This window comes from Cupressus sempervirens, chromosome 8 (genome assembly GCF_028749045.1).
Source record: "Cupressus sempervirens isolate cs-2001-9-10 chromosome 8, ASM2874904v1, whole genome shotgun sequence".
Classification (NCBI taxonomy): domain Eukaryota; kingdom Viridiplantae; phylum Streptophyta; class Pinopsida; order Cupressales; family Cupressaceae; genus Cupressus; species Cupressus sempervirens.
In genome coordinates, this window is record NC_143125.1 from 688588307 (window position 1) to 688604847 (window position 16541).

Sequence of the window (16541 nt, forward strand, 5' to 3'; positions counted from 1 at the left end):
GAGAAAGATCTGAAGAGAACAGCTGAGTAGCAGCATGCATCATTCGATGACTATCGTAAGAATATGGAGGAGAGATTGGCTACAGCCGAACAGAAATATATGGAAGTCTCGGAGATGAGAAAAAAGATAGAAGAGGAACTTAAGCTAACAAGAAAGGAGCTCCATGATTTGTCTACATCATTCGCCACGTTGCACGATTGGTGTGCAGAAAAGAGGCGAAGATGTGATCAAGTTTATGCAGGACAAGCTCCAGAAGCCGCTTCAAGAAAGAGGAAGTACATTGACGTTAGTAGGAGTTGTGAAGGGAAGAAGTGCTCTCTTTGCAAGGAAGCCTGCACTCCATCCGGAGACCACACCCTTTGGTAATTACTCTTACATGCAATCAAGAAAGACATAGCCTTATTCCTTATTATAATTACCTTATTATTATAGAGAAATATTAGAACATTGTTTCATATTGTTGATCTGCAGTTCGCTTTCCTGCAGCCATTTCTTTGGAAAGCCATGCATAACGTAATATATTAAGAATAAGACAGATGGAAATTGCTCATCTAAGGTAAGTTGATTTTAAATCAGATTACTTTTTTATATTTAACTGTTGAGATTATTTTCATCTCTTTCCTGACCTTAATTAATATTATCTTGATTGCAGTGTCCAAAATGCTCAAGAAAGGCATTGTTAAAAGATATAAGAGATCACGACATAACTGACATGGCTGATGGTGATCAAAAGGAAACGGTAGACTACACAGCTCTCATTTCTGTTAATATATAGCATAGCTGAGTACTAGAACAACATTATCCTTTGCGGACTGGGTTTCTGTGTTTAGTTTGTTATTTTTATTTATTCATAGAGATAGTGATATTTAAAATTGTAAATTAAATCTGTAGCTAATCAAATTTCAGCGAACTCATCGTCTATGTTTTTATTTACAGGTTGAATGAAATTTGTGAAAGGGAGTTTCATGAGATTTGTGAAAGCGAGCTTCATGGTCTACCTTAGATTAGATTTAGTTTCATATTACATCAGACAAAGTTTACTTTCAGATCTGAATATGAATAGTTGTTATTTCTAGTGGTTATTTTTTAAATAATGTATCTTATTTGGAGATTGTCCTATATATGAGCAAGTTTCTTATTTATCCAAAATAATCCCTGTTTTTGAACTTTTTTTAATCAGTTTTATTGGGGTATCTTTTCAGTTTAATAATAGTTTAGATCCTAAATAATGGAGTGTTGGTTTTTAATATGTTAATTTTTTAAAATAAAAGTTTATTCAATATGTGAATGCTTTTTTGGTAAATTCTTAAATTGTTAAATTTTTTTTAATAAAATAAACAAACATATTATAAAATCTTGTTATAATAGAACAGTGTAAGGACTGCCCCTGCAATATAAATGCCACGTCAACAATCTCCATAAAATGCAGAAAAATTCAGTGAGAGTCAAAGTCTTTTGAATATTGACTAATCAACATTAGTTGATTAACTATCAATAACTTTAATAAAATAATACATATACATCAATCCTCATTTTAAAAAGAACCATAATTTCGTTACCAGATTACCAATACCAGATTTTAGTTACCAGATACTAGATTGTCTAACCACGAAAACCAAGTTGAAATGAGCTCCAGAACCTGTGGGCGAGAATATTGTAGGATTTCTTTACCACCCTACCATGAAGTTGTTAAGCTTCCCCAAAATCTTTAACCTGTGGGCGAGAATATTGTAGAAAGAGTTTTGCTTTGGAAGTTAACATCAACCACCATACTGGACAGTTAGAAGGAGCAGTTCAACATTCAGTTTGCAATATTTGAGTAATAACCCTAAACAACTAAATGGAGTTTTCTAGTTTTCAATGCCTTTTGGGCCATTGAAGCAAGAAGAATAATAGAAGGTCTGCTCATTGTTATAGGTATCCAAGAAAACAGATGGGAATAGCTTTAAGGAATCCAATTACAATTATCACCAAGCAATCTCTGGCTACGAGCTCTTCCTGAGTTGCTTAAGGCTTACAAGCCTACGTTTAGTCTTTAAGGAATAAAGAATGTTTAAAATGCAGCAAGATTCAGTAAGAAAACGTTGTGGAGGACTCAGTCTGCAGAACTGATTTCGGCTGCCTCCTAACACGCTACGGTTAATTTTAACTTTGAATACAAGTTTATAGTTACAGGAATACGTATCCACAGTCCAAACGATAATTGATATAGTTAAGAAAGTAAATGTGTTGTTTTTTTATATCCAGGTTGAAGGGAATGAAGACAGCTCTCCTACTCTAAAAAAGAAAAAGAAACATTTGACATTGCTACTCATGTCAAGAACCCTATGTTTCTTACGGTAGGCGAAGAGAGGTAAGGTCTAAGGTTTTGAACAGAAAATCTTGACAACTAAACAAGCTTAATCTTACAGATTCTCCTATAAAACTAAGGGAAAAACATACAACCAACACCAAAACTGTACAGGTTGCCTGGTAGTAGCAAAATTTCAAATGTACACACATGATGGTTAAAATGACGACTACCTCTGTTTGGGGCAAGAAACCTTGAAAAGTAGGAGCTGAACACTGATTTCGAATGCCAATTGCAGGCCGAACAAAACTTCACATCTCCACAACCCTCGCTGTCTCCTTCCCCTTTCTTTCTCTGTCTTTTTCCAAGTCGATAAGGTTTGAAAAAGGAAATCAAGATTTGAGATGTGAAATTTGATTAGTTAATTGTAATTTTTCTATCAGATATATGTGTGTGTGTTAATAAAATTACCACAGTAAATGATTTTATTGTGATAATTTTATTACATAAATTATTTAAAAAAATGAATTCTTAAATAGATTGAGGGGCTTTGAATTTGTTTGTTTTAAATTTAAAAATTAAAAATGTGTTGGAGGGAGGTGGGCCACCACACCCCACATCCCCTCCTCTTCCTAACCTCCACCAGTAACGTTTTAATGGCTATGTGTTCAGCAGGCATTGTTGATGCAGTACTCTACTGTAGCAGTAGCAGACTATTGCCGCATCAATGCCCAGGCCAGTGGGCCTTTAAAATCGCTTTTAAAAATGTTTTTTTTATATAGTTTTTTTATTAATTTAAAATTAATAAATTTTATAATATAATATTTTTTTTGCAAATCTACTTTTCGCACTGCCCTATCACATATTTGCATAGTCTGCCTCGTAGCGCATAAGGGTTTCTCTATTACAACGCACTCAGTACCGATCTTCCTCCCCGTCGACATTGAAATAGGGTTTTTTGCTATACAGGCGGCGGGAACACGACGACTTTGGCGGCGCAAATGTCAAATAAATTAATATACATCATGCCGAAGCATGTCATACAACGGAAGAAAAGAACAAAATAGCAATCCGAAGATCACATGGTCGTGCGGAAAAAGGGTAGGATGGGTAGTTACGCAAAACGAATCGCGTTGATTTCAGTGCTTCAAACCCTTTATTGGTCGAATCAATTGGTGTTGATACAGTCGCGTAATTTCAGGTCGATCTTCCATTATTTAGCTGTCGCAAGACTTTCTAGTTTTGTAAGATGTGACGCAGGGTAATGGTTTTCGTGTGCAATATTTTGTGATTTAGAATAGATTTTTGTTTTAAAGTCGATGAATTTCTGTGAACTGAGGTATTCTTTTGGTCCTTTTCATGTGAAATATGATGTTTTGTTAGATAAAGGAGATGAGGGACATCTACAGGGATTAAATGTTCTGTTCCAGCTTCTGCTTACCCGTTTGCAGTTTGCAGTGCAGTGTACGCGTTTCCATTCAATAGAGAGTTGGAACTTTCACGGCGAAGATTCGTCTCCTGGTATGGGAACTGTTCTATTGGAAATACGAGAGTTTGATTAGGGAGAGAGCATAGCATACAATTAAATTTCTGCTAGGTGTTCTATCTTGAAAGTTGAAAGATGTTTTGTTCTGTTAATTATTGGTTACCTTTTATGGTACAGAGGATTATGTGGAACTTGAGTACGAGAACATAGAAACTGTCCTCAAATTTTATTTCAAAAATAAGGCACGAGCTAGTTATTATTTATATATTCCGAAAAGAGCAGAGTAAAACGACTTTAGAACATTACAAGTAAGTTAGAAAAGCTTTACTCCAATTAGTTCTCAACTCATAAGTTGTTAGTTCCGATATATAAATTTAAGTTACGAGACAACAAAAAATTCTTTCTAAATTTCAAGCCTAATATGTATTTGCAGCCATGTCTACTGAGCTGGTTGGATCAGCTGGTCGTATATCCTCTTTGCTACCTTGTATCCTATGTAGTTTTATTGCAATCATGAGATCAGATGTGATATCCTCTTTGCTATCTTGTAGCCTGTAGCTTTATTGCAATCATGGGATTAGATGTGATAGAGAATACAAAATATCTGTAAATTTCAAGCTTATCTGTATTTGCTGTTATGTCTGGTGAGCTGGTTGGATCAGCTACTGGTAAATTTAATGATTTAACTTTGCTGTACATTTTTTATTCTTTTCCTTTCTGTGCAGTCCTATCTCAGATTGCTTCTTACATTGTAACCATTCAGCTTTGTTCAATATTAAAAAATACAAAAAATATTTAAATTAAAGACGAGTTATGTAAACTACTAAACTGATTTGCCATGAGTTATCTTTTCTAGACCTCCTCACATCTTTATTACTCCGCCTAGTAACAATATTAGAGTCAATAATGTTGATGTTTTGCCTATTACTCAACGGTTTTTTCTCCACCTCTTTTCAGGCTAAACTAGGGTTCGTGGAGACTTTGGGGAGTAATAGTGGCAAGAGGGTTAACAAGAAGAGGCAGGTTCAAGACAACATGGAACTTTTAAAGTTTAGACATGAAGGCATGGTGCACAGTCGTCCTTCCTCCCTCTTGTCCCTAAATTAAACACATTATAATCCATCAAATATAATATAAGGTGCAAGAAGGAAATTAGGTCCTAGTTACTAAATTGGTTTAGAATAGGAAAGTGGTAATAATATACCAGGGTATGTGCAGGATCATGGTGTGCCAAAAAGTGGCGATCTGAAAAATATGTAGTTCTGAAATGCCTCAAAGAATTTCAAAATCTATTCCCACTTTTTTCCCACCCATCCTGATACTAAATGAAAACAATTAATACCTTTATAATTCCTACTATATCTTTCAATACCAACTTTATATGGTCATCTTTAAAACATCTCGAACATGTGTTTTTGGCATGTTCTTATGTATTTTTTACTTCAAGCATGTAGCTGACGACTTTTTTTTTAACTAAAATTTGATGTAATGAAAAGGGTTTCTTAAGAATGTTCTTAGCTTTTCATAAATATAAGTTTTGTCAAATTACGAGTTCAGTAAGTAATTATTACTTATTTTCTAATGGAGTTAGCTACAAAGTGCTGATTGACATACTAGTTGAAAAATAGCTCTAACTTTCAAACTGTATAAGATTTGTGAAATCCAAAAGATGTGTCACATTCTATACTTTGACTAGTATAAGAAAAAAAAAAAAAAAAAAACTTTATTTTGATTTTTTTTGAACTAGTTAAGGTGGTCAAACACGAGAGTTTTTTAATTCTGAAAATAGTATAGTAGAAAATTCATAATTAATTATTTATTTGGAATAAAAATTGCCAAAAATATGCATCACATCCAGGCATGAGTCTACTTTTTATATCTAAAATTATATTTAAAAATATTATCATTTGATTATGATTAAGGTGGTCAGACATACACCTACTTTTTATTTTCGCCCTAAAATTTTTGTAGTACTGCATTAAAATCCAAACTTTTTTCCAATCAAATAATTTTTTCTCCAGATAAGGCCTTGTAGTTTAGAAACTAGATTTAATTTCCTACAGATTATTTTCTTACAACTTTTTGATATAAAGTCCAGAACCACTTTAAAATTATGTGTCAAGTTGACATAACCCTGATTTGTTGGTTTTTCACTGCCACTTAAGGCCATAGTTTGGTACACCATGATCCTGCACATACCCACCATCTAAAATTAATTTTCGAGAGTTATGTAGCGCATAATGGCATAGCACACAATGTCCCAAAGTTTGGATATGTCCTCTCTCAAAAAACCTCCACTCATGCAAATATGATCCTCCTTAGGGAAGAAGAATTTTCTCAAGTTCCTTCCTTCAAAAAACCTGACCTATTTACACCAACTCTTTCCCTCGAGAGACAACTCACCAACCACTATGATGAGCTCCTCCATAATTTTTAATACCACCTCATTAATGTTCACCTTCTTGCTATTCCAAGTGTTGATAAATTGTAGAGAAACATGCTCATTATACTGTTCCATGTCTTCCATGAACAACAAAAAACCACCTTCCCATAGATAAACCCACACCACTTGACTATCCTTGATATAGTCTTCAATATTATCCAGTTCAAGGTAGTCATTGACACACATATCTTCACTGAGTTCAATCATTAAATCCTTAATTTGCACTAACATTCCCTTGTTGTAGGAAAAAACTCAAAAGTTGGGGCTATTTTTAGATATAATGCTAGCAATGAGCCTAAGAAAGAAATCAATTCTCATCATAAAATCACAAGGCTTCACATTTTCCAATCCCCCTCTGGTTTGAGCACATGCGAATGGTACCTTTCCTATAGAAGTTAACCATTCCCAATTGCACATTAAGTGAGGTATAAGGGAATTGCAATTATTATTATTCACAACTGCCATCTTTGGTGGTTTTATCATTTTGACTAAATTCATCTAGATCTTTCTCTCACCGTATTAATTAATTCTCATGTTAAGGGAACCCCAAGTGAAAATAAACACAAAATCTTCCCAAATATTCCTAATTTTATGGTTTTCAACCCTTGGGTATTCTCACCCACCTGGATCCACATCTGATGCAGGATGCCTACTAGCACTTTCTAGAATGTATTCCTAATCATTAACCCTCTAGGGTGTATTTAAGAATATTTCTGGCATTGTAAAAGGATGTTCGGAGTGGAGTTTGAGAGGAGCTACTGAAAGGAGAAATTATCTCCAGATTTATGCTATTGTAAGCCCATAGGGCATGTTTTGAAGTCTATTTTCTTTGTATTAAATGTATTAGCTTATTTACAAAGTTAATAAAATTTCTCTTTCCTATTGTTTACATTCTATGCTCGGGTTGTGTCCACATCAAGTGGTATCAGAGCTGGTTTTCCTAAGTGTATAGACAGAGTGCCGACTGTGAGGCAGTTTACATCAGGACTGTGTGGTTGTGTGTTTAAGTTCAGAAGATACCTCCATGAAGAGAGCATGGCAGAAGGGCCAGAGCTATTAATCCTGAGGAGGTTAGAGCCCTCCAAAGGCAGGTCCAAGCATTGCAAGAGGAGCTCCGTAGGGGAACAAATGTTGCTGCAGGTGACAAAAGTGAGGATGACAATGAAGAAGAAGACATTAGACCAAAAGAGGAATTTGATGGGAAAGTTATGAATCATGCAGAGGAAAGGCTTTTTAGGGCCATTACTAAGTTTGGGAAAAGACCTACAATTGATGTGGGTGTATTTTCAAGAAATTTGAAACCAAATGAGTTGATCGATTGGATTAATGCATTGGAAGAGTACTTTGAGTATGAGGATATCAGGGATCTAGACAGGGTTAAGTTTGCAAAGGCCAAAATAAAAGGTCATGCCAAAATTTTGTGGCAAGAGGTTCAATTGGAACAAATAGAAGAGGAAAAAAGAAGATCAAAAGGTGGGATCGTATGATAGACAAATTGAAGAAGCAATTCATTCCTGTTGATTATGAGCTTGATTTGTTCAAAAAGATGCATGGGTTAAAGCAAGTAGGAAAATCAATCCAAGAATATATGGAGGAGTTTTATGGACTCTTGATTAGAGCAGGGCATGCAGAAGCAAATAAGGAGAAGGTTGCTCATTATATCAGTGGGTTGCGACCTAGCATGCAGGAGGAATTAAGTCTGGTAAGAATGACCAGCATTGAAGAGGCATACAAGTTTTCCCTATGAGTTGAAGAGAAGCTAAATAAGAGGTTTGAAGGGAGACAAAGAGGGTGTGGTCAAGGAGGAAGGGGTAGTGGTAGGTTATCTGGAGGCCGAAATGAAACCCAAAAGAAAAATGAAGATGTGGGTACTAGCAGGAACCAGAGGAACAAGGGTTTCAACTGCTCGCGTGATCAAGACTTTGAAAATTAGAGAGGAAGAGGTAGAGGACATGGACAAGGAAGAGGAGGCTTTCATGGTACCTATTTCCATTGCAATGAAGAAGGTGATCGTGCCTTTGAATGCCCTTAACAACAAGGAAGGACAGATAGGAGAGCTGAGGGTCAAGCTAGGGTTGCTCATGTGGATGAGTATGCACAATCATCACATTCAAAGGATGCAGAAAGAGGAGAGACTTTAGTAAATGAAAGGGTCCTACTAAGTGGGGAGATTGAACCAGGACAAAGGAGGAGTTTATTTCGTACTAGGTACAAGTGTGAGGATAAATGTTGTGATGTGATCATTGATGGTGGTAGCACTGATAACTTAGTATTAGAGGAGGTGGTCTCTAAGATGAAGCTCAAAAGGGAGAAACACCCCCAGCCCTATCAGATTGCTTGGGTGAAAGATTATCATAAGGTCCTGGTAAGTGAACAATGTTTAGTGAAATTCAAAATTGGGAGTTACCATGATGAAGCTCTATGTGATGTTATTCCAATGGATGTTTTCCATCTATTGTTGGGTAGATGGTGGTAGTTTGATAGGCATCCAGTGCATGATGGTCATGCAAACACATACTCTTTAACAAAGGATGGAGTTCATCACAAACTAAAGCCCATGAAAAAGGAAGGTGAAAAGGTATGTAGCAGTACTAGGATTTGTCTTGTTTATGGAAGGAAGTTTTTAGACGGCATGAAACATCAGTGTATGTGCTATGCTTTAATTCCTAGGAAAGATAAAGAAGGCAGTAGTGAAATACCACTTGAAGTTTCAGATTTACTAGGTGAGTTTGGAGATATCATCTCTGATAATTTTCTAGAAGGATTGCCACTAGTAAGGAAAATCAGTCATCAGATAGATTTGATCCTAGGAGCTAGTTTACCTAACAAGGCTACTCACAGGATGACTCCTACTGAAAATGAGGAGCTAAATAGACAGGTTCAAGAGCTATTGAGGAAGGGCTTGATTCAGGAGAGCCTAAGTCCATGTGTAGTACCTATAGTACTGGCACCAAAGAAGGATGGAGAGTGGAGGATATGTAAAGATTCTCCAGCTATAAATAGGATAACCATCAAGTATCGGTTTCCTTTGCCAAGAATGGATGATCTTATGAATTGCTTGAGTGGAGCTCAGTACTTCACAAAGATAGATCTCAAGAGTGGCTATCATTAGATACGGATACAAGAAGGAGATGAGTGGAAAATAGCTTTCAAGACCAAGAAGGGTCTTTATGAGTGGTTAGTCATGCCCTTTGGATTAACAAATGCCCCAAGCACCTTCATGCGGCTTATGAATGAGGTACTTAAGAAGTTCTTGGGAAAATTTGTTATCTTTTATTTGGATGATATTTTAATTTTCAGCAAGACTTTGGAAGAAAATTTATTGCATATTCATAGTGTTCTTGAGAGGTTGAGGGAAGAGAAACTGTTAATTGATTTGGAGAAGTGTATCTTCGTAAAAAGGGAGTTAGTCTACTCGGGGTTTGTTATATCACCTGAAGGTCTCAAAATGGATCCAAAGAAGGTAAAAGCCATCTTGGAATGGCCTACTCCAAGGTCTGCTACTGAGGTAAGATCATTTAATGGTCTGGTTAGTTTTTACAGGAAGTTCATTAGGAATTTCAGTGGCATATGTGCACCCCTGACTAACACAATAAGAGGAGATAGAAAAGAGTTCAAATGGACTGTGGCAGCTATGAGAAGTTTTGAATTGCTGAAGAAGAAGGTGACAGAACAACCTGTGTTGGTACTTCCAAATTTTAGAAAGGTGTTCTAGGTGGAGTGTGATGCTAGTGGCACTGCTATTGGAGCTGTATTAAGCCAAGAAGGTAAGCCTATTGCATATTTTAGTGAAAAATTGAATGATGCAAAAAGGAAGTATTTTGTTTATGATCAAGGGTTCTATGCAATAGTTTAGGCCTTAAAAAAATGGAGACATTATTTATTGCCAAAGGAATTTTTTTTGTATACTGATCATTAGGCATTACAGTACCTAAATAGCCAAGGTAAATTGAATCAGAGGCATATGAAGTTGGTAGAGTTCTTGCAGAGCTATACATTTGTGTCGAAGCACATAAGTGAAAAATCTAATAGGGTTGCAGATGCACTAAGTAGGAGATAGTTGTTGCTTACAGTAATGCAAGTAGAAGTAGTTGAGTTTGATGAACTCAAGAATCTGTACCCTGAGGATCCTAATTTTGCTAAAGCGTGGAAAGCTTGTAAAGAGCCTGTTGCTATAGACAAAACTAAGTGGTTAGACTATTTGATTTGGGATGGTATGTTATTCAAGGGCAGCCAATTATGCATTCCAAGGAGTTCCATGAGAGAAAATTTGATTAAAGAGAAACACAGTGGAGGGATTGCAAGACATTTTGGTCTAGATAAGACCATTGCCATTCTTAGAGAACATTATTTTTGGCCTCAGATTTCACAAGATGTGAAGTTTGTACAGAGTTTTCAGATTTGTCAAGTTGCCAAGGGATTTAGTCACAATATTGGACTATATCAGCCATTGCCTATTCAATCAAAGCCATGGGAGGACATAAGTATGGATTTTGTTCTTGAATTGTCGAGGACACAAAGGGGTAATGACTTAGTATTTTTAGTGGTTGATAGGTTCTCCAAAATGGCACATTTCATTCCATGCCACAAAACTCATGATCCTGTCCATATTGTAGACTTGTTTTTCAGAGAGGTGGTGAGACTACATGCTCTCCCAAGGAGTATAGTTTCTGACAGAGATACTAAATTTGTGGGGTATTTCTAGAGGACATTGTGGAAAATGTTGAGAACAAACTTGAAATTCAGTTCCACACATCACCCACAGAGTGACGGCCAAACAAAAGTGGTAAACAGAAGTCTGGGCAATTTGCTGAGATGTTTAATTGGGGATAAGCCCAAGGGGTGGGATTTGATTCTACCACAAGCGGAGTTTGCTTACAATAACTCTATAAGCAGGAGTATTGGTAGATCACCATTCCAAATTGTATATGGAAGTAGCCCAAGGACTGCACCAGAATTGAGTAAGATAGAGCAAGGGGAGAGGACAAGTGCTGAAGCTAAAGAATTTGTTGAACATATCAAGAGTCTACATGAGGAGGTTCAGGCACACATTACCAAGATCAATCAAGAGTATAAAGCCAGGGTTGATCAAAGGAGACGACATAACGAGTTCCAAGTAGGGGATCTAATCATGGTACACTTAAGAAAAGAAAGATTTCTAGCCAGTACTTACAACAAGTTGAAAATGAAGAAATTTGGCCCCTACAAAATTCTAAAGAAAGATGACTCAAGAAATGCATATGAGGTGGAGTTACCAGATGGAATTCACATTTCTCCTATTTTCAACATTGCAGACTTGATAGAGTATCATGTTGATGGTACAGAAGAGGAGTTGATGTTAGAGCTATGTCCAATTCGTACTTCTAAGAAGGAGGAGCTAGAAGACATTTTAGATCATCATTTGGGTAGGAGTACAAAAAATAGGTAGTATGAAGAGTATTTGGTCAAGTGGAAAGGATGACCGATAGAGGACTCAACTTGGATTTCAGCAGTTGAGGTTTCCCATTTGGGATTTCCTCTACCATTCATAAAGTGACGAGGTCACTTTTCAATCTACCCTGGGTGTCTGATGTAGGAGCATCCAGAGGTGTAAGGGCAATCCTGTGTCACCCAAAAAAATGTACTTAGACTTAGTTTCTATTACATGTGTTTTCATTTCTGAATACACATTTGGGTCAAATAAAGGTTCCAACTCTCACAGTTCCACTATCAGTGTTCTAGGATAGAGTATTTGAATACCTTGGGATACGTGTAAATGCCAAAAAATAGGAGTATGTAATTAAGGCATCATTTTGGTGAACTAGAAGGTGTAAATTGGTTGGATGAATTTAATTTTAATTTAGAGCATTCTAGAAAAAGAATCAGGTCAAAATGCCCCACGGTTTGAAAGTTATTGCAGTTTTTTGATTTTTGGAGACCTCCTAAGAATGCTTCAAAGTCAGGTTAGGGGCATTAAATGACCTTGAATAGGGCTGAAAAATGGAGGACCAGCAAAGCTGGTCCATAGGGCTATAGAGCACTTTGAGAGCTTTCTGAAAATGTAAACGGTTTGTCAATCAGAGTTATGGTTCAAAAGTTATGCCTTTCGAAAGTTCGGTTACCATTTTTAAATTCTTCTAGATTTACACCAACTTCTAACGTGGCTTCTAGAGCCTTCTACTTGGTCGGTGGATGCCTACTACCACTTTCTAGAATGTATTCCTAATCCTTAACCCTTCGGGGTCTATTTAAGAACATTTTTGGCATTGTAAAAGGCAATTCGGAGTGGAGTTTGAGAGGAGGTATTGAAAGGAGAAATTATCTCCAAATTTATGCTATTGTAAGCCCATAGGGCATGTTTTGAAGTCTATTTTCTCTGTACTAAATGTATTATCTTATTTACAAAGTTAATAAAATTTCCCTTTCTTGTTGTGTCCATTCTGTGCTTGGGTTGTGTCCCCATCAACACCAATACAACATTTTTTTGTACTTCATTATATTGTACTACAAAGAAAACATTCACTTTCCACCATCATTTGTGTGGATGGTGAGGTTTGGCTGATTTCAGCCCATTCCTTTATTTCTTCCACATTATGACCAACTTTTCCCAAATCATCTGTAACTCCATTCCCTTCTCAATATATGTGCTCTGCATGGACTTCAAGCGGCCCATTCAACAGACTGCAAATTTTCTCTATTGCCGCTTTTATCTACCAATTACACCTGGCAACTTTGTCCTTCACAACATTGATGATTAACATCAAATCTCCTTCAATAGCTAGTTTATTAATTCTTCTAGCTCTTGCTATCTTCATTCCAAATAGTAGGGCCAAAGATTCCACTTCATTATATGATCCCCTCCATAGTTCCCAGCATAGGCAACCACTGCCTTACTCGGACAACACATTTAGTCACACTCCTCCCAGCAATGGCCAAGCCATCGAAGTTGGGTTTCAACTTATCTTCTGCAGGGGTTCCAAACTATTTTACATCTAGCAATAGCTTTAGAGTTGTTGAATCTTTCCACCTTCAAATTTAAGTGCCAAGAATCAGCCCATTTCATATCTTGGTCCCTTGAGGGTTTGGTAGTTGGGGTAGGAGTTCCAGTGCACGATCTCACTACATTCCTTCAATATCTTGATCACTTGTTGAGACACCACTGTGATACAAAATCCCTTCTCCCAAAATATGTGATTTGTCCATTCCTTCCAAATTTTCCACAATGCATAAGGGGGGATGACTCTCCATAAGGATTTGAGGTATGGGTGATTAGAGGGACCAACCCAATTAAGAAACTAATAGAATTTCTCATTAAAGCACTGGTGAATCTCCCACATAGAGAAATATGCCACATAGATAAAATCTCTCTCCAAACCTCAATAGAAAAGTGACAATGTATGAGGATAGATTGAATGGATTCTGTTGTGTTATAATATAACACATAGTAGTTAGCAAGTTGGAATCCTCTCCTTTGTAGATTATCAATGGTGATGATTGCCCCATGTAGAGTCATCCACCAAGAGAAATTTATCCTTGGTAGGATCTTGGAGGGGTGCCAAACATTTTTCCATTCCCTCAAGGCTTCAACACCCTCAAGAAAACAAGCATAACTAGATATCACCATGAAATCCTTAAAGGGGGTATGTTTCCATATCAAAAAGTTGTCCAATGGGATAAAGGAGGATATGTCAATTTTGTAACATCTCCTAAAGCTCCATACATAGCCTCATTCCATGATTGTCCTGATTGTAAAGTCTTTTCTATTTGTTCTCAAGAGTAATGTAGTTGTGAACCAGAGTACCATATTGCCTAATAGATGAATCTCTTAGAGGTTAGAACTTGGTATTTATGAGGGGGCTAACTTGTAGCCAACAATCCTCCCACAAGTTGATGGTGTTCCCTTTCCCCAACACCTAATGGGTACCCTGTTGATATTATGACTACTGATCATGTATTGGAATGTTGGTGTACTTCTTTACTAGATAATAGAAAGGTTGAACGCTGTATAGGTGGATGTAGCATAAGTTTTAGGTGAGTGTTATCTGTGTGTCCTTTTGATTTTTACATATTTTCCAAGTCTGCAAAGAGGAGTCCTATTGTGGAATTGTATCACTTCTCTTGTTTTGGAAAAGATTATGTTTCGGAAAATGAAAGGGAGGATTTATGGAACTCGTGGCCAAAGGCATCAGACATCAGGTTCAAGCTTCCATCTACGGTCAAGTTGTGGAAAGCAGGAGTCAAATTGGTAGCCAACACAGGAGGCATAGAACAGATCAAATTTGACAAGAAAACTTCAATTCTTTCGCTTCCTCTCATAATCCTGAATGTTGAATCGAAGGTATTCATCATCCTGAACGTTGAATCGAAGGTATTTATCAGAAACCTTGTTGCTTTTAAAATGTGCTCTCCAAATTTTTCAAAAATTTTACTTATTTCTCACGCTCGATCTCCGCAGGTACAGCTGCACGAAATTTTACAAAAATAAGTGGTCCCTCATTATCATCTGACAAATATTGTATTCTGTTCCATTAAAAGTTATAAGCGATGTTCTTTATTACCTTATTTATGCTCGTTAATTTATAGAAAGAAAATGGGTTTTGACGAAAGTCGGGTGGCATTAAAAAAAGATCAATTCCATCCGTAAGTAAGAATGGGTTGTGACAGAGAATGACAAAATGGCCACCTAGCAATTACAGCGTGAGGTGGCACCGAGTATATGGAGAGAGGAGGAGATGGAAATAAACAGACTGAACCGAAGAAAGAAGATGATGAAAATGAAGAAAAGCCAGAAGAAGATGAAGAAGAAAAGCACAAACCCTCGGTGCCTATAAATTTACTTTCGCCTCCAACCTTTTTCGTCAAACACTTTCAACACAACTTGAGTTCTTTGCTTCTGTGCAGCAATGGCGGAAAGAAACAGAACACAAGAAGAAGGTGGTGAGATATTTGGTTTATGTGGAGAGAAAGATCTGAAGAGAACAGCTGAGCAGCAACATGCATCATTCGATGACTATCGTAAGAATATGGAGGAGAGATTGGCTACAGCCGAACAGAAATATATGGAAGTCTCAGAGATGAGAAAAAAGATAGAAGAGGAACTTAGGCTAACAAGAAAGGAGCTCCATGATTTGTCTACATCATTCGCCACGTTGCACGATTGGTGTGCAGAAAAGAGGCGAAGATGTGATCAAGTTTATGCAGGACAAGCTCCAGAAGCAGCTTCAAGAAAGAGGAAGTACATTGACGTTAGCAGGAGTTGTGAAGGGAAGAAGTGCTCTCTTTGCAAGGAAGCCTGCACTCCATCCGGAGACCACACCCTCTGGTAATTACTCTTACATGTAATCAAGAAAGACATAGCCTTATTCCTTATTATAATTACCTTATTATTATAGAGAAATCTTAGAACATTGTTTCATATTGTTGATCTGCAGTTCGCTTTCCTGCTGCAATTTCTTTGGAAAGCCATGCATAACGCAATTGATTAAGAATAAGACAGATGGAAATCGCTCATCTAAGGTAAGTTGATTTTAAATCAGATTAATTTTTTATATTTAACTGTTGAGATTATTTTCATCTCTTTCCTGACCTTAATTAATATTATCCTGATTGCAGTGTCCAAAATGCTCAAGAAAGGCATTGTTAAAAGATATAAGAGATCACGACATAACTGACATGGATGGTGATCAAAAGGAAACGGTAGACTACACAGCTCTCATTTCTGTTAATATATAGCATAGCTGAGTACTAGAACAACATTATCCTTTCCGGACTGGGTTTCTGTGTTTAGTTTGTTATTTTTATTTATTCATAGAGATAGTGATATTTAAAATTGTAAATTAAATCTGTAGCTAATCAAATTTCAGCGAACTCATCGTCTATGTTTTTATTTACAGGTTGAATGAAATTTGTGAAAGGGAGTTTCATGAGATTTGTGAAAGCGAGCTTCATGGTCTACCTTAGATTAGATTTAGTTTCATATTACATCAGACAAAGTTTACTTTCAGATCTGAATATGAATAGTTGTTATTTCTAGTGGTTATTTTTTAAATAATGTATCTTATTTGGAGATTGTCCTATATATGAGCAAGTTTCTTATTTATCCAAAATAATCCCTGTTTTTGAACTTTTTTTAATCAGTTTTATTGGGGTATCTTTTTAGTTTAATAATAGTTTAGATCCTAAATAATGGAGTGTTGGTTTTTAATATGTTAATTTTTTAAAATAAAAGTTTATTCAATATGTGAATGCTTTTTTGGTAAATTCTTAAATTGTTAAATTTTTTTTAATAAAATAAACAAACATATTATAAAATCTTGTTATAATAGAACAGTGTAAGGACTGCC

General features: G+C 36.4%; 1 protein-coding gene and 1 long non-coding RNA gene across 3 annotated transcripts; both read left to right on the forward strand.

Moving 5' to 3' along the window:
* The first annotated feature begins 3190 nt into the window (after window positions 1-3190).
* LOC149544319 (uncharacterized) lies at window positions 3191-16307 on the forward strand. 2 transcript variants are annotated; one of them, XM_089798785.1, is made up of 6 exons: window positions 3191-3491; window positions 3754-3811; window positions 15100-15520; window positions 15630-15714; window positions 15811-15894; window positions 16092-16307. In XM_089798785.1, the coding sequence occupies exons 3-6, from the start codon at window positions 15102-15104 to the stop codon at window positions 16098-16100; spliced, it is 597 nt and encodes a 198-aa protein (XP_089654911.1). In that variant the 5' UTR covers window positions 3191-3491; window positions 3754-3811; window positions 15100-15101; the 3' UTR covers window positions 16101-16307. The 2 variants fall into 2 exon arrangements, with proteins under 2 accessions (XP_089654911.1, XP_089654910.1); XM_089798784.1 differs by lacking the exon at window positions 3191-3491 and having other exon boundaries at window positions 3579-3811.
* On the forward strand, window positions 6544-14973 carry LOC149544320 (uncharacterized). The gene is made up of 2 exons (XR_016355768.1): window positions 6544-14566; window positions 14654-14973. It is a non-coding gene; the product is annotated as an uncharacterized LOC149544320 (long non-coding RNA).
* Window positions 16308-16541: the final 234 nt, after the last annotated feature.